The sequence below is a fragment of the Semicossyphus pulcher genome, unplaced genomic scaffold (genome assembly GCF_022749685.1).
Source record: "Semicossyphus pulcher isolate SPU_LCO1_2020_fin unplaced genomic scaffold, fSemPul1.0.p SCAF_3, whole genome shotgun sequence".
NCBI lineage: Eukaryota > Metazoa > Chordata > Actinopteri > Labriformes > Labridae > Semicossyphus > Semicossyphus pulcher.
In genome coordinates, this window is record NW_027211704.1 from 31,800,838 (window position 1) to 31,821,717 (window position 20,880).

The following is a 20,880-nucleotide window of genomic DNA, read 5'->3' on the forward strand; positions in this document are numbered from 1 at the left end:
TGTATGTGTGACGAATATTAACACTTGCAGCTCAATTAAAGGTTAGGTTAAGGAAAAGGTTCAATGTTTCGGTTTAAGCTAACAACAACTTGTAGTTAAATTGCCTAATAACTAACATGTTCTTACCTTACTTAACTACAGTATGGCTAATGTAGATATATAAATAACATTAGCTACATAACACAAAAACTATTATTATTATTATAGTTTTATTTGGTTCGACACGGGTATCGAACCCTGCTGTCGTGAAATGACAATGATCGTGATGAAAGACTGCTCTGATTTGTTGGCCTGGTCACTTTTTTTGTTTCCTCCGTGTGTTTGTGGTGGGATGTTGTTCTGGACATGACACCCGGAGTGTTCCTGTTCTCTCTGGTTCCGACTATAGAGGAGGTATTTTTAACAAAGACCTTGACCATCAGCCTTCCTCCAGCTTAAATAACAGTTCACAGCTTAGTCAACAGCCAGCCTCACACCGGCTGGATGTCTGCTGGTCTGATGTGAAGATGTAAAAGTAGGAGAGTGGACTCTGCTTTCCTCTGAAAGCGACAGGGGCTTCTCCTCTACTCTACTAAGTGTTTTTCTGAGCAGAAAATAAATAAGTTGTTTGGTGTTGCCTGCCCCCCGGCTAAACAGCATCTCTACCTCCCACTCAGGCTTTTGAACTCCAGGAAGGGCGAGGTGCTGTTACAGGCCCCCTAGGGCTGATCGCCCAGAGGGAGGCAGGCTTCCTCTTCCTCCTCTCCCTCTCTACTCCTCCCAGTGCTCCATTTCCCTAACTCATTTTCTGTCTCTTTGTGGTTCTTTCCCTTCAGTCCATTGCTACAAATTATAGCTTTCCCTGCCTCGTGTTATTGATAAGGGTTTTTTTTTTCAATAGCAAGCTAGATCATAGGAATCACGTGAAGGTGAGAACAGAGAGACATGGCGCTCAAATATTTGACAGACTTATCATCGTGCCAGTGGGGGTTATTGATATGCAACGAGGCTCGGTTCAAAGACATTTCAAAGACATACATGAGCACAAAGTAACTTTAACCACCACAACACGATATAGAATCACTGTTGAAGGAGTCAATTACAGACCTGGGCTGCATAAATGTCTGCCTGTGGCTGGATTAATGAGCAGCGCAGCAGCGTGATTGAAGACTGTTACATTTTTGATGACACATTTATCCAGAGCAACTGATGATACAAGTCCTTCCTCTTTAACTCCTGCTGTGGCTCTGTGTCATCAGCTCTGAACACAGCTGAGTTATGAAGATTACTTTTAGCGCCATGGAAACGTCTTCTATTTCATCCTTGTCATGTTGAATTTGTAAGACATTTACCAGATTTGATAGAAGTGTGTTGTACAGGAGGTCTACATTAGTGAACTTGTTGTACTTAATAATTGCATGGGTGTCAGACACAGCTTAAACCTATTTATGTAACAACCCTGGTAGCTATATGCCCACTGAGTTAAAGTCTCAGCTGCTGCTCTCACTGAAGAGAAGACAAACCATGCAGGCCGCCTTGCCCCAACAACTTTCTCATTAGATTAGAGAGAAGAATATGTCTGAAGTTTCAGCCCGTGTGTCGAATTCAATTAGGATTTAAAACTCCTGTGATCTGACCCCGGACAAAGGTAAAGCAAAGCGTTTAGCAGAAGCGCACATTTCAGCTCGTCAGAGGTGGAGGAGCTGAGGAAAGTATACCCTCTTCTCTAAAATGAGAAAAAGATAAAAATAAAGATATAAACCCGGCGACACCTCTTCTGTCGTGGGCTTGTTCTTGTAAATTGGTGATAAAGATGACAAGAAAGTAGCGCTGTTTCGTGTAACCTTATCACAAGGAGGACTGTTACGGTCAACCTCAATTAAGACAGGCACACAGCTACAACACAACAACTACAGAAGTGACAAGAAAAACAGACATCTGAAACATTGTATACCGAAAGATGTGAGGGGGGGGGTGTTGATTTTAGTAGCAACTTAAATTACAGAGCTGACCAGGTCTGTCCGTTAGCACATACCCAGCGAGGGTCACTTGGCTCTCCCCACTTGGACACATAGTGGCGGATTTAACAAGGCGAACACAGGCATGGGGCCCTCCGCATCCATTGTTCTCCACCTTTTTCACTCCTTATTTAGGAGTCCTATTTGTAAGTCTTCTCTTCACTGGTCTTTACCAAGCGCCAACCTCCGGTGTTGAAAAATGAAGCCATTGCAAAAAAAACGCAGTTCCTTCAGTGGCCACTTGAGGCTGGCTCCAGAAAACAAGAAATAACATTACAGCAGATGGGAAAATGCCCATTTTTACAACACAGATTTGCAGTTTACAGCCTGGTACAAAACATGGTTTTGTTATAAAAAGCTAATTTTATTGTTCAAGATAACTGTACAGGGGGTGAATTTTTTTTATAACACACTTGTTTTGGTTATATTAAGCCTAAAATTATAGGGGCCGGGTCACTTGATTGACAGGTGGATCCTGCTGGCTGTCTGCTATAAGTCAACACAGACACACAGACACTGAGCTTAACTTCACCTGTTTGTGTTGTTAGAAACTTTTGGGGATTTTTTCATTCAAAGTTTGGACAAATCATTCGTCTCTCTGTGGGATTAATGGAACTTTCTGTCCGTGCAAGAAGTCTGAGCTCCAGCTTTTCAATGAGTTAAATGCTAGTCTTATTGTATTTAAATATTTTTGCTGCAGGATGAGAAGATCGGTTATTGTAAGAATCTCCTGGCAAAGTCAAACTAGCTCATTCATTATTTATACAGTCTATGGCTAATAACCGCTAGCTACGCTGAGGAGCATATAGCCTAGCTTCATAGCCGTAGCTGGCTGATTCATGCAGCCCGCCCACAGAGCTCAGCCACTGGCTTTAGCTCGTTCACTTTTCAGCCTCTTTGCCTGCCTCTGGATTAGCCAGCTCTTGCATTTCCAATATGGCGACCCCAGCACCGGCACAATTCGGGCATCAAAACGCTTCCTCAGAAACCAATGGGTGATGTCACTGAGACTACGTCCATTATTTATACAGTCTATGGTCTTTACACAGCAATGATGTCCAGATGTCTGGAACTGCATCTGTAAAACAAAAACAACAAAACATATTGACAGTTTAATTAACTGTACTTACTGTAAAATCTTATTTTCATCAAGAATATGATCTCTGCACAATATGTACTTTATTGTCCATTCACATGGAAGAGCTGTCATTGGTTGTCATCTTGGTTTTTCAGCAGGGTCTCTGGTAGAAGTTGATGATGGGCCTCTGTCTTCTATCTTGCTTTACTGTAAGAAGAAGATAACACACAAGATAATAGGAGGTCAATTATGGAGTTACAGAAATAAAACAAAATATTCTGTTATACTGTTATTTCTAACTGTTATTTGTATCAGCAGAGCAAGCGGCAACGGTTAGCTCCTCCACTTCACTTATAGTATTAGCATTGCTAGTGCAAGCAGCGGCTTCTTGCTGCTCTTGCTGCTCACAACACGTCTGTTACCATCTGAATCACTGCCGTAGGTGCGATCATGGAATAGTCCATTGTAGTGGGGACTGGGGGTGGGGTGCTGAAACACTAGTTACTCATGAAGTTTAGGCATTATGATGCCATTTTAGCATACGGATTTTTAGAATGACGTGCTTAATTAATGAAGAGTAAAAATAAAAAAAATCTTCTGGTCCCCTGGTAGTTCGGGGCCCAAGGCTATTGCTGACCTTTGCCTAACGGTAAAGACCGCCATTGTGGACACGGACAGGGTTGGGTCTGAAATATTCGGGCATATATATATTTTTATAAAACATCTGGTCCATTCAGAACTCTATGGTTTGGGTCCATTATTTCAGACCCATTAGACCTCCATGCAGCAGTATCCAAACATCTCGCACACTTGGATCCCATCTTAAGGTGTAGTCACACATTCTGATTGTTAGGCTCGTTATGATTAAGATTTGGGCTTCATGACTAATTGGACCAGATGGTATTTGTTCATTTCAGTGGGCCAGTTGTTGTTTAATGATGCTCGTCTGGCCCTTAGACATCACATCGCGGGTGGAAAAAATACTGAAAGCAGTAGTTTGGGTTGTCATGACTGAGAAGTATTTTAAAACAAGTTCATCAGAGTTCAGCTCTTCAGTTCTCGACAGGGATGTTTTCTCAGCCTTCACTGTGTCTCATTTCTTGATTCACTATCCTATTTAGAGTGTATTTGTTTCCAGCCATACTGGAGAAAAAAAACTTTGTGGGCAATAATCTGCTGCTATAATGGCACCCACGCTTCTAGTATTAGGGTTTCCATCAGATTTTGGAACCCTGCTGCAGAGATTTGCTCCCATCACGAAGAATTTCCAAAGGAGCATAAGTGAGGTACAACACTGAAGCAGTGTGACAAGGCCAGCTTTCTTTCAGGTTTCTAGTTCATCCCCCAGTTTATGAGAGTCTGGCTGCAGACCTGCACTATCAGGCTGGTTGGTTTGCAGGCTCCACTGTCAGGCCACCTCCACTGTTAGGACAGGACAGGTTTCCCATGGGAAACGTATATTTATTGGCCTCTCGAGGTCTTCATGTTTACATATTATCTTCTTGTGACCTACAAAATACCAACACTTGTCTGTTTTTCATATTAAATTGCAGTAACACTATATTTTTTTTCAAAGGAAAATTCTGAATGAGAAGTTTGTTTTTTCAGAAGAGAGCTTTAAGCTCCAACTGCAGACAAGCTTTATTTTTTGGATACATTTATGTAACTCACACCCGTTTATCTCCCGTTTTTACAGAATGCATTAATAAAGAGTATAAATAAGATACTGTTAGCCTAATAGAACAATTGAAAGATAAATAACGAGAGCGCCAAAACCGGAAGTATCTACACGATTTTATTTTGTAATTTCTTGCGTTGATTTCCTGTCCTGACAGTGGATCCTGCGACAGAACCGACCTGAGAGTGCAGGTCTGCAGCCAGACCAGCTTGCAGTTTTTGGATTGGGTCAGGCCAAGTTTGTCCAAGTAAAACTGGGAAAAACATTTTCTTATGGACCTGAATTTGTGCAGGTCAAAGAAATGGTCAGGAAGGGAATCTTTTTCTGGTTAAGCTAGCATGTTTCTCAGATTATATCACTGTATTGAATTTCAATTGAATAAATTTGCACAGACAAAAAATTGTCATTGAGCTGGGGGACCCTGCGATCTGTTTAAGGGATCCTGAGTGGTCACACTGAACTCCAGTGCTTCCAGTCAATCAGCCTCGTCTGTCACAGATGGCTGAGTGATGCATTCAGATCAGCAGCAGAGCAAAATGTGTTTTTTTGTCCATCCCTGTCCCATTTTCCTAAGTGAGAAAGCCCACACCGCCATCATTAGGGGAAATCCTGCTTCATTTGAACTGATTTTAATTGTTGAGCTGCTGTCTCGCTGCCACATTCACAAACACAATTCCCCACATTGACTTTAATTAATATCCGTTTGGGAGAATGTGTTGTTCCAGTTGAGCTGTCTCTGCTATGAATTCAGCACACTGACTCTATATCAGGCTGCTTGTCAACTGTTTACTTCGCAAGTAGATCAAAAAGCAATGCGCGGGGCTCTTTATGTGAGGATTAGCAAGCTGGAGAAAATGCTACACAAGTGATATTGGCAGTGTTGATCTTGGCACGGAAAAAGCCTCCAGAATTGCTTTTGGCATGCAGGATTGTGTTCCCCGACACCACAAAATTATGTAAACACATGTGCATATGAACACAGTTTCTATGTACCTGCACACACACACAGGAACAATAATGTGTTCCTCTCCACACACACTTTGTGCACACATTTGCTGTGTGCCTTAATGCGTCATGCCTCTGAATCACCATGACAACGAATAGCGCCTCACTGTTTGAGCAATTTTCTCTCTCTCTCTCTCTCTCTCTCTCTTTGTGTGTGTGTGTGTGTGTGTTTGTTCTCATTGGTTTTCACTGAGCAACAACACATCATCCAAGTCCATTTCACAGTATTATTGACTTCAGCCTTCAACCTGGTTATCTCTTCCACACAAATAGCAGACGAACAACATTTGTTTTGTTTACCACGTGTAACATGGACATCCATGTGAGTGTGTGAAATCGCAAAATAAGGAAGTTGTCCAATTAGTTTGTAGAGGTTTATAGATAATTTTAATCCTACTAAAACCTTTGACCAAAACAAACCAAATCAAGTAACACAACTAACAAGCATTTTGTGTCTGATCCTTCTGTGTGCCATTGAACTCGTTCTCTAATTAAAACAAACACACAGCAGTGTTTTTTGACTCAATGCAACATACACTGTCCGGCTCCTGGACAATTATGTTGAGTTGATCAAGTATCAAATCTTCTTCAAAAGTCCAAAGTCAGACCATGTCGTTTTTTAAAGGTTTGAAACATGTCATTATGAAACTCATTAGCAGTAAGCCCTGGACACACCAACCCAACATCAAAGGACTAGAATCAACAGAGACGGACTGTTGGGTCCAATCAAATCTGTGTCTGCGCCGAGGTTGCACTTGAATACAGCACAAACATTACATTTGACAGCCACCAATGCATGACAGGATTTAACTTATCATACAGCACCAGTAGGTGACTGTTAGTACACGTCATTAAAAAAAGGGAAACTGGAACACATAGAGCTATTGAACCGTTGTTATCGTGAAGCAGCCATTTCCACGCCACTGTTTCGTGAGATTGCTAAATTTGAGTAAATTCTGCTCCACCAGCGGTTCAACATGCTAAAGCAACAGGTAAGGGTCTTCTAGTAACAAAGGTGCCCGCCACAGATGCTCACCATCAGCCTGAAATGATCTGTGTGAGCTGTTTTAACTGCTGGCTTAACTTTAGAAAATCGTCTTCTGTATGAAAAGTACTAGCTCGTAGCATGAGCGCCTGGTTATACTTGGAAAGATACATAGGTGGTGGGGGGTCTGGGGGTAATTTAAAACAAATTTCCAGCATTTCTACCCCACCTAACCTCTTGGATTAAGTAACAGCCACCTGAACTATTCTAGATTAGTAAGATTATGCATGCTTACTCTCCTCCGCTGCATCTCAAATAATGCAATCAACAGGGCTATAATGCCAAATATTAATAGCCACGTTACACTTAAGAGAGCTGACTCTTAATTTGGCTTCTTGGTCCCATCCTCACAGCCGAGAGCAGCAGAGAAACATCATCCCGCGGTTCTGGGTGAGCGGTGGGTCTGCAGGGGGCCCTCCAGCTCTGCAGCAAGCTAACATGAGGCAGGCTAGCAAAATAAGCTAGCGTTGACAAGCAAATCGGCTTGACATTTCGGCGACAGTAAAATTCTACTTTTAGCTCATTTAAAGTTTGGCTGGAGTCAGTGGGCCAAGCAGGTTTATTCAACATCTTTTCCTGTGTTCTGTTTTCAATCCATGATCACAGTGGAGCTACATGTTTCTCACTTTGTCAGTCAGACTCCTGTGTGGATCGACAAAGACTGACAGCTAAAGCACGCTGAGCCAAACGATCGGCTACGGGTTCGACGGAACTAATTTAAAGGCGGGTCTACAAATGGCAGATTTTTTTATTACTTGTCAGTCGCTGAAAATAATAAAATGATCGATATAGGGTGCTTAAATCTAATTGCGGGGAACTGTATGATGATAAGGTTATTTTCAAAAAGACAAAAAGTGGGGTAGCAAAACCAGAACTTTGCTCCCCCTCACTGAATAATGAGGATGCATTTGCTCCACTTGCTCCATTGCTCAGTCTGTAGCCATTGTAGCTAATGTTAGCTTAAGTCACACAGTATATGGCCCATGGACATTTATCCATCCAGGTTTTATGCCCATGCCGGTATTGTTTTTATAGTAATAGTCTGTTGAAAGGAAAAGGGCTTTGAGACTGAATGTCACAGTGGGAGGGACACTAACGAGTGGTTGCAGAGAATTCTTGTTGAGGAACAAACTGACATTTCCACCCCATAGCTGCTGGTTGTACAACAAAACATGCACTGCAGTGCGGTACAGGAGACAGTCGTACATTTCTACCTGCTTGTGAATAATAACAGGATGTAATGAGTGTGAGTTCAGTGTCAGGAGGACGGGAAGACTGTTTCTCTTAAAGTAAAGAACTAGTTTGTTCTTATGAATTGTCATGGGTCATACTTGACTCATCTGCTATTGGCTTTTGCAATTAATACATTCAAGTCTATCCGCCTTGAAATTAAATGCACACAGAATCATCGTTGAATGCAGATGTTGGGCTGAGTCATTCCTCCAGTATTGAAAGAGCTCAGCTGTTGTTTCGAGCTTGTTGACTCTCATTACTTTGAGGAAATCAAACAGAAAGAAAAAATGTAATGTGGGTTTTATTTCTGTTTGATATCATTAATTTGAAACTTGATTTGTCAACGTATGAATGTCTTTCATGATGTTCACTGTTCATAAGTATTAGCTTAATGGCAAAGCAGATTTACTTTGACTTACGCTTTAAAGTAATACTATTCTGTATTTTCTTCAAAGACTCTTATTAAACAGAGCGGCTCTCCTCCACATGAAGGTGCTGCTGCTGGCAGTGGAATATTTGAATTAAGCCTGTCCCGAGGCAGCGCTGTAGAAATTCAAACAGCAGAGGAAAAAGGTCATGGGTAGCCTAATGTGCATGTCTCAGTGACAAGTGAGAAGCATATAAAGAGATTCTAACTTTATGTAAAACTGGGCAGCAAGGATTAACCGGCCAGCTCACACCTGAGGCTGTATTCACAACACATCGCTTTTTAACTTCAGTTTCTCTCCTTAGTTTGTCCCACCAACTTTGCAGTTAATGTGTAGTGAAAGTTATTTAAACACTAGTAGAAGCAGGACAGCCTGAGGTTAGAGGGATTGTTGGCTTAGGACTGTAGCCAGGACTTAACAATAAGATCAAGGTTTCAAGCAACCCCCCCAACAACACAACGTTAAATGAACTCACAGATCATTCCTGCTAATGCCAGCGGTTGTATATCTATATAGAGAGAAATTTACCAATCATAGAATCCCAGGCTTGCAACGTTGCATGAGAGACTGAACGTTGTGTATTGGTACCACTGAGTTCATAATATTACAAGCCTTAATTACAATCTCTCGTTTGGCTTGGACTGCACTTCTTGTAGCTGTTTTGAGTTTGAGTTGTCCCTTTGTATTCGTAGGTCTGCCTCCTTGGTAGAAACTTAAATTTAATCAATCTGATATCCTGTTTTTATTGAATTTGATTTGAAAGATAATTCTTCTAAGGCTCCATTGACACAGCAGTTGGAGCTCAATTTGAATTTATTGCTCAGATCTTGTTTTTTGTGGTTCATAAATGAGGTCAGATTGCAGAGTGTACAGGTCCTGTTCCTAAACTCAACTGCATTTGTAGAAGAACAATAACAAAGTCAGTGCCTACAACAAGCTGTCTTAGGGAAGTAAACATGGAGGCTAAGGAGCCAGCATTTGTGTTGCTGTGCAATTGTGAGCAGGTGATGTTGATGACAAAAAATAGAGAGCCAAATTGTTAATTTAGAAAGACAATTAGAATTGTGGCCCAAATTAGAATTGATAAGATAAGATAAGATAAGATAGTACTTTACTGATCCGCAGAGGGGAAATTCGGTTGTTGCAACAGCACAATGACAAGTTGCAAGACGGCAAATACAAATAGAAATAGGAATAGATCAAAATAAAATAAAATAGGAGGTATATACAAAAGCAAACTGGCATCTCCAACAGGTAGCTTGCGAGCCTGGATTTTAGTCGCTCGCCAAGAGGTTCACAGACTGTACAAACAAATCCAACGACAATAAATGCATGAAAGCCTCTTCCCACTTCAATTCAATCAAATACACAGATGTCCCACCCTCTCCAATACAAAATAATAGGATAGGCCGATCAGCTGTCAATAAGAAACGGTGATGCTCCTGGTAAGTTTGTCAACGTCTGAACCTAACCAATCACAGCAATGCTGCAGCAACCACAGGTTCTTTTTCCACGGGGAGTGGGAAAGCAAGTTTTTATTCACGAATGTGAAGGTCAAATGTGTGTGCCTCATCTGTGGTACCAACGTTTCAGTGAATCAACACGGAGCGCCAACAGCAATTACAGCGATGCAATGCAAGTATCTCTGAGATGAAAAAAGGTTGGAGACCCCTGACCTAAAGTGACATATATGGGTAATAGCAGCAACATTTAGCAATATGAAATGGTCCAGTATAAAGTATGAAACTGCATTATAAATCAGGTGCAATATAAAAAGTGTCAAATAAATACAGTATGTTATATTACAGTGTGTATATGACGCAGTATGATATGGAATAGTGTATAGTACAGCAGCAGAAACAGCATATCTGATGTAATAAGGTGTACAGTACAGAATGTACAGTGTTATATGATCATATAGATACTAGAATATAATGCTATATAATATACTGTATAACAGAAACTGGTGATAATAAAGATATTATAATATAGTGCAGTATAATATGCAGGTAAGTAGTAATATGAACAGTATAGGATCCATGTGATTATCTGTCATCATCACTGTTGTCTCTGTTATCTCAGGCTCACATACAAAATCAAATGTGAGCCATGGTTTCTGATATGGCCCACTTTCTTCCACATTGTGAATGAAGCCTTGTTGTCTGCACACCTAACTCCATGTTTCTGTCTCTCACAGATGCAGATCTACATGTACAACTCAGACGACTTCGACAGCCTCAGCGCAGCGCTCAGGGAGAAGAGGATCATCGCAGCGATGGCTGTGTTTTTTCAGGTAGGAACATTTCTTGGATACTATGAGTTTTGAACTTCCCCTCAAGCAAAAAAACAGAATGATTACATTGTACTTGTAGTTTGGTGTGATAACAAATAAGAAGGCAGTGTTGGGCCTGAGATTTAAGTTAGTTAAGTTTCAGCTGTGATAAGTAGGATTAAGGTCAAAGGTCGGTATTTGTAGTTTACTCCTGTCAGGGTGTATTGTTTGACTCATCTCTATCTTCATTTTGATTTTGGCTGTTGGTTTTCCTGGAAGCTAAAAACGCTGCTTGTGTGTTGAGGAGTTGTGTTGGGGTTTTAGTATGAGCTATAAAACTTGTAGATCCACATCAAAGTCCGGTCATTAATGAAGTCCTCGATCTCTGGCCTGTTGAGTGGAGCTGTGGGCGGACTGGGAGCTCTATCACTCTTAATTAGCAGGAACTAGAAGTTAATTTGAAGCCATCCTTGGTGCACTTTTACGGGGACCATTAACCCCAAGTTAATATTTTCCTCTCTTTCTTCGGTCTCTATTGCCTTGTGTGGGTGTATTTGGGAAGTGGAAGTGGCCACCATGAAGTCACCAACTGGTTTATAGAATACTGATTTGAAGCCTCCAGTTTGGGTGTTTTGCCCATCACCGCCTTGTCATTTGGAGCAAGAAGTGACCATATTTTGAAGCCTCCAGCAAGTTTGACAGGTCGCTGTGGTAGCAACTTGTCAATCATATGTACCCACGAGCCTAAGCATTTTAGCCAATTTACTAAATGGACATCCTCCACCATTTGAGGCGATAAACTCAGTAGGAAAATATTATTGACCTATCTTTGACCTATACTAATCAAGGGTTTTTAAGGGGAACCTGCCAAAAGTCGTTTACTTGCTGTCTTTGAACTTAATTTTGTAACTAAAAAGACTTAAGCCCTCTTTTTCTCCACAATCTGGTCATCTCATAAAACAAACAGAAGCTCTCAGTCTGTTCTATAGAACTGAACAATGTAAAGCAAGGCCTGTTACCCTGGACTAACCAGCTCCTGATATGAAATTAATCTTTTTAATCCACTGTTGGCAGCAGAAAGTAATACATTATACTTCCTGTGGAAAGTCAAGGTGACCTACTGCAGTAGAAAGGCCAGTAGAGTCTACCTGTGGTTGTGGCACGCGACGATGATGATGGGTCAAAGGACTTCCATCTGTTAGACCTGAATTTGTGTCCTAGGGCCAGTTCAACCTCAGTCCTATTATCTCATCTTAGTCCTGTCATGCTGTTATGAGGAGCTAATACCATTATGGTAGGATTTCATGCAATTTCGCTCTGTGCCTTTTGAGGACGCTATCCACAACCTCCGACAGACGACATAAAACGCGTCATCTGGTGGAGGCCAGGGAGGTCACTAAACTACCCTTCCTCAATCAAGGACACCCGCCTCCGATGTCATGTCTCGTTCAACCCGAAGATTTTGAAGACGATCAACTGGTTTATTCTCGTCGTATTTCGGATTCTGTACCGCTCTGAGCCGTTGCCTGCAGCGCAAACAGGAGTATTTCACTTTCCTTTCAGAGGGAGGGGCGCTATGCATGTGGGTGTTGTAGGAATGTAGAATGGGCGAAACCACGAGCTGTTTGTAGAACTTTCTCCACAGCTGTGGCGCCAATTTCAAATATTATTGCTTCTAGTGATTACAGAGAACACCAGCTGTGACTGACAGTGGCTTTTTCCAGGGGCGGATTGCTCCTTTAAGTGATTACTCTAACTCACACCATGATGTGAGAAAGCTTACTTTTTTTTGGCCTTAAACTAACCAAATAGATCATTTCACATGAACCAAGTATCTGAAAGGAAGACCTTCATTCAAATTTTAAACAGATGCTTCCTTGTGTATCTGTTTGAGATGCCAATTGGGGGCGTTGTTGAGTATTTGATATCCTGGAGTGATAACAGGTTGGACATTTGTAGGATTACATATGACTAATTGTTACAATGTAACAATTTCATTGAGCAGATGCTAATTGTGAACACAAACAGTTGAATCAGGATACACTGACGACAGACAATCTTGACATGTTGATGATTGGAGAGAAAGGGGAGTAAGCCCCTTGTCTTGATTTCTTTACACTTTCACAAATAAAAGAAAACTTTTTTTATGATTGTATTAAACGACGTTGTCATTAATGTGTTAAAGACCGAGGGAGCAGTCACAGCATCTTTAGATCCTGTAATAAGATACATGTGAGAGTGGAACAGAGTGTAGCGTGGGATGTCATCTTGGGATGGATTTGAAATAATCATTCAGGGAAATGATTAGATAGGATGAAAATGGATGTGGCTTGGCTAGCATTAGTCTCTGGAGAACCACAGAGATTTGAAACTGCACTGTAGCGCACGCACCTCCCTGTTGTTAGATCAGGAGGCGGAGGACAAGTGAGAAATTAATAAATTACACCTCGACCACGCTCTTTGAAAGTGTAAACAAAGCACCAAACACCTAAAGGAATGATTCCCTGGAGGGCCGTGCATCGCCAAAAAAACAGAACTCAGTTGGCGGGAACGGATAGATTTGCACTTTGCTTGATAAAACCGAGTGGGTGAGTTGGCGCACGGAGAAAGTGATTTCCTTAAAGCAGCCAGAAGAAATAGCAATAAAATTTTAGTTTGAAATGCTGCAAAAACTGCTATCTTTACTGACAGGTGACTCCATCTGTCCTCCAGCAGAGGAGCCATTCTATCTGGGGTTTTTTTTTTGTTCTCTCTCTCTCTCCAACAAAAATGGCAATACTCACACAATTTCCCTGCACTTGATGATATTGTGCAGTTGCAGCTCAAAGACGGATTTGAACCCGTGCCCTCAATAACTTGGCTCACGCAGATAGATGTCGACAGGTTGTGTTTGCTGCTATGCTAAGAGGAGTGTGCGTAGGCGCCTGGCCAAGTGTGCGCTATTCTTTATTCATCCAGGTGCCACTCGCTCTCCTGCCCCGCACGCATGCTTCAGGTTGTCTTTGTAACCTGAGAGACAGGCTCAAACCGCGTGTGCGCGTGTGGCGCGGTGTCTGTTCGATCAGGAAATGTATCATATCATGTTTTGCTTTAATAGAAGAAACACAGATTGAACAATGTCGTCCAGTGCTACAGCAATTTTCCCGTTAAACTTGTGTCACCTATGAATTATTGCTCAATAACTGTGCTCATTTGTGAACTGGAATTGCTATTTAATTATAATGTAGAATAGAATTGCTTTATAATTTTCACTACTCTACAGACACCTTAAACCCAGGCTCATTTCACTATTTACCAAAAGTTTGACAGTTTTCTTCATTGTCTTTTCCATATCTTTAATTGGAAAAGTATTTAACCCTTTTTTATGTAGAAGTAATTATTCAGAGTTTCATCATTTTGTGTTTGAACACCTACTGTTCCCCCTTCAGGGCGAAGCTGCATTCAGATGCCGTGACATCAAGTGTTCGCATTGATGCGTTTTTATCACTCTCACAGTTTTTGCTTTGCAAGTGAAATTGTAGATTGTGAAACTGTATCTGAGTGTGTCAGCGTTTGTAGATAAAATCTGTGTTTGTATGTTGCAGTTGAATCACTCCAATCGCTTTTTTTTCACGTATGAGAGAAACATTCAGTTAATTTAATTTTGTGAGCTGGCGTATTTCTCTGCCTGTGTGTGTGTGTGTGTGTGTGTGTGTGTGTGTGTAGCCTTGCTTGGAGTTTCTCTGCTTGTGTTGACGCTGATGAGTCCTGTTGAGAGATAAGCTCTCCTCCTGGATTGATGAGCTTAAAAGTGTCCTCTGCCAGACTCGACAACAGCAGCCTCCCACACAACACTCCATAGAGACCGTAAAGACTTCAGTGTGTGTAAGAGAAGCACTTTAAGCTGCTAACAGTTAATTTTTCTTCTTTGTTTTTATTAAAATAGCTGAATTATATTCTTATTTGGAAACTTATTTAGATTTTAAAAAACACTGAGCTGCATTTTACGGTACACATTGCAAATAAACAACATTTATCGGGAGCTCTTTAAAGTGGACAAGACTTGAGCTGTGATATGCGTAGAAATGTCTGAGCCTCTGCCTTGTCATCTGTAACTTATTCAACCTGAACTAATGGAAATGCTGTGTTAAAAAGTTATTTAATTGGCGCCGGTTTGGCTCAGTGGTTAAATATACAGAGGCTGTAGTCCTCGATGCGGCAGCCCCGGGTTCAATTCCCGCTCATGGCCCTTTGCCGCGTGTCATCCCCATTCTCTTCCCCTGTTTCCAACACCATCCACTGTCCTCTCTCAATAAAAAGGCATGAAAGTATATATATGTGGGACGTATGCAGAGCGGAGTACTTGATTGTTGTGTCATACATTTTACATAGTTTTGATTTTGCTTGTTTACAGTGGTCATTTACATTTAAAAGGGTTGTAAATCTAGTTCATCAAATAATTTGCGGCACACCGTAGTCAACTTTGATCAAATAAAACTAAAATTTCTCAACAAAAAGATTGTGGTTTGTGAAAATGCTGAGTGGCTAGTAACTTTGGAGAACCACTAGCCACAGTGGCTAGTGAGCAAAAAAGTTAATGTCAAGCCCTGATTATTAAACATATTACCATGAATGTTTTCTGTTTCGTGGCATTAAGCACACGTGCATTGGGTACAAATGTCTACCAATGTCATTCCATATAAAAGTACTTTTTTTCTCTCAATCTGAGAAAAAGAATGAATATAAAAAAGAAAAAAAGAGAAAAAGTTGCACTAATATAACAACTGATAACTGTGTTTCTGAGAATCAATACCCTATCACAAAACACAATACCGCAATAACCAAGTGTATCATTATTTTCTTACACCCCTAGTTGTCATCATATACTGGCATTGTGCAGGTCTCCCAGGTCATCCAGATTGGCACATCACTTGTGTACTCATGCTTGTTCTTATGTGCATGCACGAGAACAACCGAGCAGAATCTGCAAACAATTCTCCGAAGCGGCAGCAGTTGTTTTAATCCATTGCATACAGTATGTGCCGAACGCTGCAGGTATCAATCATTTTTACACCAAGCGGTAAAGTCGTTCGTCTCTCAGTTGGAAGGTCGGGGGTTTGATCTCTGACTGCTACGGTCATATGTCGTAGTGTCCTTGGGCAAGACACTGAATCCCAAATTGCTCCTGAAGGCATGGCCATTAGGTATGAATGTGCATACATCCTGATTGGAAATTTACACTTCGGCCTTTGCCATCAGTGTGTGAAAGTGAGTGTGAAAGGGTGAGTGTAGTTTTAGGGCTTGTGTCCACTAATGCAGTTTTTTTGCGCTGGCAGCGCCCACGTCCTCAATTTCAGAGCGCTTCTCGCCGTCACTTACTGTTGCTAGGTTACAAAATTTGTCTTTTAAAGAACAGCTGACGCAGAGGGCGTGGATGAGGATGCTGCACTGCATTTATTTTGTATGGAAAATAGGTGCCGCCAGCAAAAACCACCCTTAGTGGACACAGGCCATAAAAATCCTTTGATTGGTCAGAAGACTAGAAAAGCTCTATATAAGTACAGACTATTTACCATTTGCATTACACTGACTAACACGACACAACAGCCACATATTCATGATTTTAATGAATAATTAGTATCTGAAGCTGTTAAAGCAAAGTGATAAAATATACACATGTAACAAGGAAATGCAAATCAGTTGTATGAATATATGCTGCATACTTATACTGCAATACTTCTACATACACATTTTTATCGTCAGAAAAACTGATTAGGTTTAACTAATAAAATGACCATGTATATGTATGTATTGAAAAAGGTATCAAAGCAACTGAAGCAAGGGACAGGTCACATGTGAGGAAGCTCTCTACCTACTGGACTTTTCAAACTGTGACCAATAAAAACACATGTATGATGCAGTCACATAAAACACCATTAAGAAACAAACACTGTCACTCCATCTCTGTGTAAACTCGGCCAATGCCTCGTCTTTTCTTCTCTCCTTCCCTTCATCAGTACTTCCTTCCTCTTCCATCAGACTGTTTCCGCAGCGCCTTCATTGTTGCCTTTGTATCATCTTTTAAATAAATTATCACACTCTTGTTACAGGACAAATTGGCCCCATCAGCCCGGCTGAGCTCGGGTTTCACGCATTTATGACCCAGCATTGCACCGCGCAGCAGCCTCTGATTGAAATAGATGGCTGTCGTAAACAGCTATCATTGCCCTTTTATTTGCTTATTTACAGTGCTTTACGCTTCACTGTTTGCCACACACTCAGATAGAAGCAGCAATATTCAAAAGCGAGACCCAGCTGGGATGCAAATCACATGGAACACTCTACTTTTTGTGGCTTAAGTTAACATGAGAATCCCACTGAGCCTCATTCCGCATGATTTGGTGTTTTCGAGGGTATTGGCGAGACAAGTGGGAGACAGAGGAAGTAGAAGAAGTAGGAAACAGCACAAAGGGGATGAAAGAAAAGCTTCCCTGGACTTAAACTCCACACTGTGAGCCATACTCTCTCTGCTTACTGGACAAAGAGCAATTATGGAGGATAAATAGTAGGAGGAGAAATATAAATCTAAACACACTCAGGAACAGCCCCGTTCTGAGAGCAATAATTGATATAGCAAAACGGGTAATAACGCACATTAGGCATTGATTTGTTTAAAGTGATTTTATTGATCACTATGTAAGCACTGCCCATGCAGGAGTTATGTTTTTATAAGAGCAATATTTGAAGGACCACAATGGATGGTGCTGCCTTCAGACAGAGAGGACATGGTGAATGTGAGCTAAAATAAATGGAACAAATGGGGATAACGGTGCACAATGTTCGGCTTGTATTGTGTTGCAGGATGTTTGTTGTACATTCTAAAATGATGAATGGATCATCAAAGGTCAGATTTAAACACTCTTAAATATGAATATTGTAACAAACATTATGTCAGTAACCATGACAACAAGGCGCCCCCAACATTAACTAAGTGGAAGTTTAACTCAGATTGTGTTTCTCTAACCTTCTCTAACTCAAACCATTAATGTTCTTCAACCTAACCAAGTAGATTTTTTTGCCTGAACCTAATCAAATCTAATTATAATAAAACTTAACATAAGTGTACGAATTTATTTGAAGGACGTGTTGGCCGGGCTGCACGGTGGTAAAGTGGTTTGTGCTGTGGCCTCACAGCTGGTAGGTTCCTTGTTTGAATCCCGGTTCGGATGTAGGCATCCCTTTCTGTTTGCATGAGTTTGCATGTTCTTCCTGTGCATGCGCGGCGATCCGGCTTCCTCTCACAGTCCAAAGAGACGTGCTCGTTAAGTTAATTGGTGATTCTAAAATTGCCTGTGAGTGTGAGCGAGAGAGGCTGTCTGTCTCTTTGTCTCAGCCCTGTGATTGACAGGGTGTAACCCCGCCTCTCACCCAGCTGGGGTAGGCTTTAGCCCCTTTGCGACCTGAACAGGATAAGTGGTTTTGATGATGTTTGGGCTGGTTGCCTGATCCCTTCCTGTCAACCTTAATTGGGTTAATTGTGGTTCCTTACTGACACACTGTTGTGTTGTGTTTCATGTGCCTGACATACTGAAAGAAGAGGTGATTAGCAGTGTAACTTCTGGTGCAGAGGTGCAAAGGCTTTCTGTTTCAGAATTAACGTTTCTGTGAGTTACAGACTTGGAAGGTGATTTAAGATGAATATCTATGAGCTTGACAGAAAAGAGGAAGGAAATCTAATGATAGATCTGATTTTATTTACTTTAAAATAGTCCAGGCAATCGATAAGGAGACAAAAATGACACATTCGGATGTCTGTTAATGAAACTTTCACGTCTTCTTATCACTGTGAAGTGTCACCGGCACGACTTACCTCCAGTGCTGAACAACAGAGAGAGAAAGCCTGTTGCCTTTTATTGAAAAGGGATTAATAGTCTAAAGACATCCTCTGTAAGTTCAGTGCTCAATGTATTCATTATGAGACCACCTTGAGGTTTATTTGAATTGGTTCCACACTTGGGGGGGGCTGTCCTTCACATTAAAGGTAGTGGTGTCAAAGTGGAGGTGCTCAGCAGAAGTAAGAACAGCATGATGAAAGATGTGGTTTGAAGACGTATAAGACCTCATACCACTTCATTCTGCTCCAGATCCAATACCCCCAATGACGGTAATTAGGCTGTATATGCCGACACTGCTAAAGCACCGCTGAGCCGCTTCCAATTCAGCACAGTGCACACCACTTGAGGAGACATTAGCCTCAGCAGTTATGCAGCGAAACAGAATTCATTACATGTAATTTGCCTTCTGTCGGTTTTTAGCAGTTTTAAAGGAATTTCAGAAGATTTTCTCATCACTGATGTTTAAATCAATTACATATTTGTTCTCCTCTGTGATGGCGGCGATGAAAGGCAATGTTCCCGTGTGCTTTGTCTTGGTCGTCCCTTAACTGCATGACCGCTGCCCTACTTTTAACACACCATCGCTCACACTGAAAAATCGACTGCCAACCACTGTCATTGGTCTCCTGTACCCCCCACCCCCCACCAAAACAAAAAGATGATCCCTTTATTCTAATGTTGAAATTTGATCATTCTATATAGGGCATGAAGGGCATTGTAACAGGATTATCTGAGCACCTTCATTATGCTTTGAGAGACACACAGGTGTTAGAAAGGGCTGGTTGTGATGTCAAAAAAGAGACGTAAAATGTCTCAGAAGAAAGGGACTACATTTAAAACCATGAGCAGAACTGGTTAGCAACCATCTACATGCGTCTACATAGTATGGGGAGGTCACACAAATCAAAAAATGGTCTTGAAAATACAAATGTGGTTACCAGGATCAATCTAAATGTACCATGAACTGGTTGATGGCCTGATTTTAAAGCTGCAGATTGCTCGACTCAAGCGTAGCTGCTAATTCTGCACAGTGTCTTCGCTCTCGTCAAAGGTCAACATGTGACATTTTCACCTTTTTTTGTGAACATACTAATGCGGTTGCTTGAGAGATAAAAACAACAACTCCAACAAAGCTGAGACAGTTTACAGAGCACCGTCAACTCTAGAAATCTGAATTTTTCACACCTGACAGATTTGCTCCGGACTTGCAGACTTAACTCTGAGAGTCCGGTTTGTTTGGACAGGTGTGAACACGCATTTGAACTCTGGTGCGGACCAAACCACTGGACCATGGTCCCCTAGAAAAGACGCGACTTGGTCCGTTTCCAAACAAACCACGTTCCAGTTCGATTCAGGTGAGAACATAAACGGACTTAAAGTACAACCTAATATAGGAAGCAAAGCAAAACACAGTGCATTGTGGGTTGTCAACAGGTGCTGACACTTGTAGAGACAGCCAGGCCGCAAGATGAGTAGAGGACAACCGTGGAGGAGCGACGAGGAAATAGAAATATGGGCTGACAAAACAATTCCATAAATGCTTGTGGAAACGCACAAGAACACGGAGGAATTCAAATTGTCAGTTAAAAACTGAAAGAGAGTCGAACTGGTCGACCTGTGGAACAATGTCGGTTAAAAGTAAAAAAAAAACTCAACAACACAATAAAGTCTGCGATTCTCTGCAGAAAAGTGGCTCGACGTGGTCCTGCTCTCTCTCTTTGTTTACTTCAGGGAGTTCCGGACGTGACATGTACTGTAAAAGCAGCTTTGAATGGTCACAAGACTAGAAAAGTGCTATATACAGTTAGTACAGTCCATTTACAATTAACAAATTTTCCCAGGTGGAAATTCTGACCAATCAGAAAGCAGTTTCCTCGCACATCAAAACTTTTATCCGCTGGTAAAAGCTGTCGTGTGAACAAAAACCAAACTCTTTGATTCGGACTTTAGGTGTGAAAGCATCGTTAATATAAAGGAAGTAAAATTGGACTAAAGGTTTGTTAAACAGAGATTAATAGCAGCCTCACTGATCTTAACACTCATCTTGTGAGACATCCCCTACAGCTAGCACAAGCAAGAACATGCAAGACAAAGACACAGTTATAAAACACTTTTCCCAGAACCAACTGAGCCACAGCTCTGTGATGTCAGTTATAGTGCTCTCAAGTGTAGTTGTGTTTCATGCCATTGACTGTATATAAAGATGGACGACGCGTCTCCATCTGTTCCCATTGTATGAAAGTGATGCCAAATTAGCCCCTGTGATAGGT

At 41.4% G+C, this 20,880-nt stretch overlaps 1 protein-coding gene across 1 annotated transcript in view; it reads left to right on the forward strand.

The window, feature by feature from the left end:
- The window catches only part of LOC138605376 (receptor-type tyrosine-protein phosphatase gamma-like), a 444,649-nt gene that overhangs the window by 303,374 nt on the left and 120,395 nt on the right, over positions 1-20,880 (forward strand). Inside the window, exon 5 of the mRNA XM_069677579.1 lies at positions 10,662-10,757. Coding sequence (XP_069533680.1) covers positions 10,662-10,757 — 96 coding nt within the window. The remainder of the gene's footprint in view (positions 1-10,661; positions 10,758-20,880) is intronic.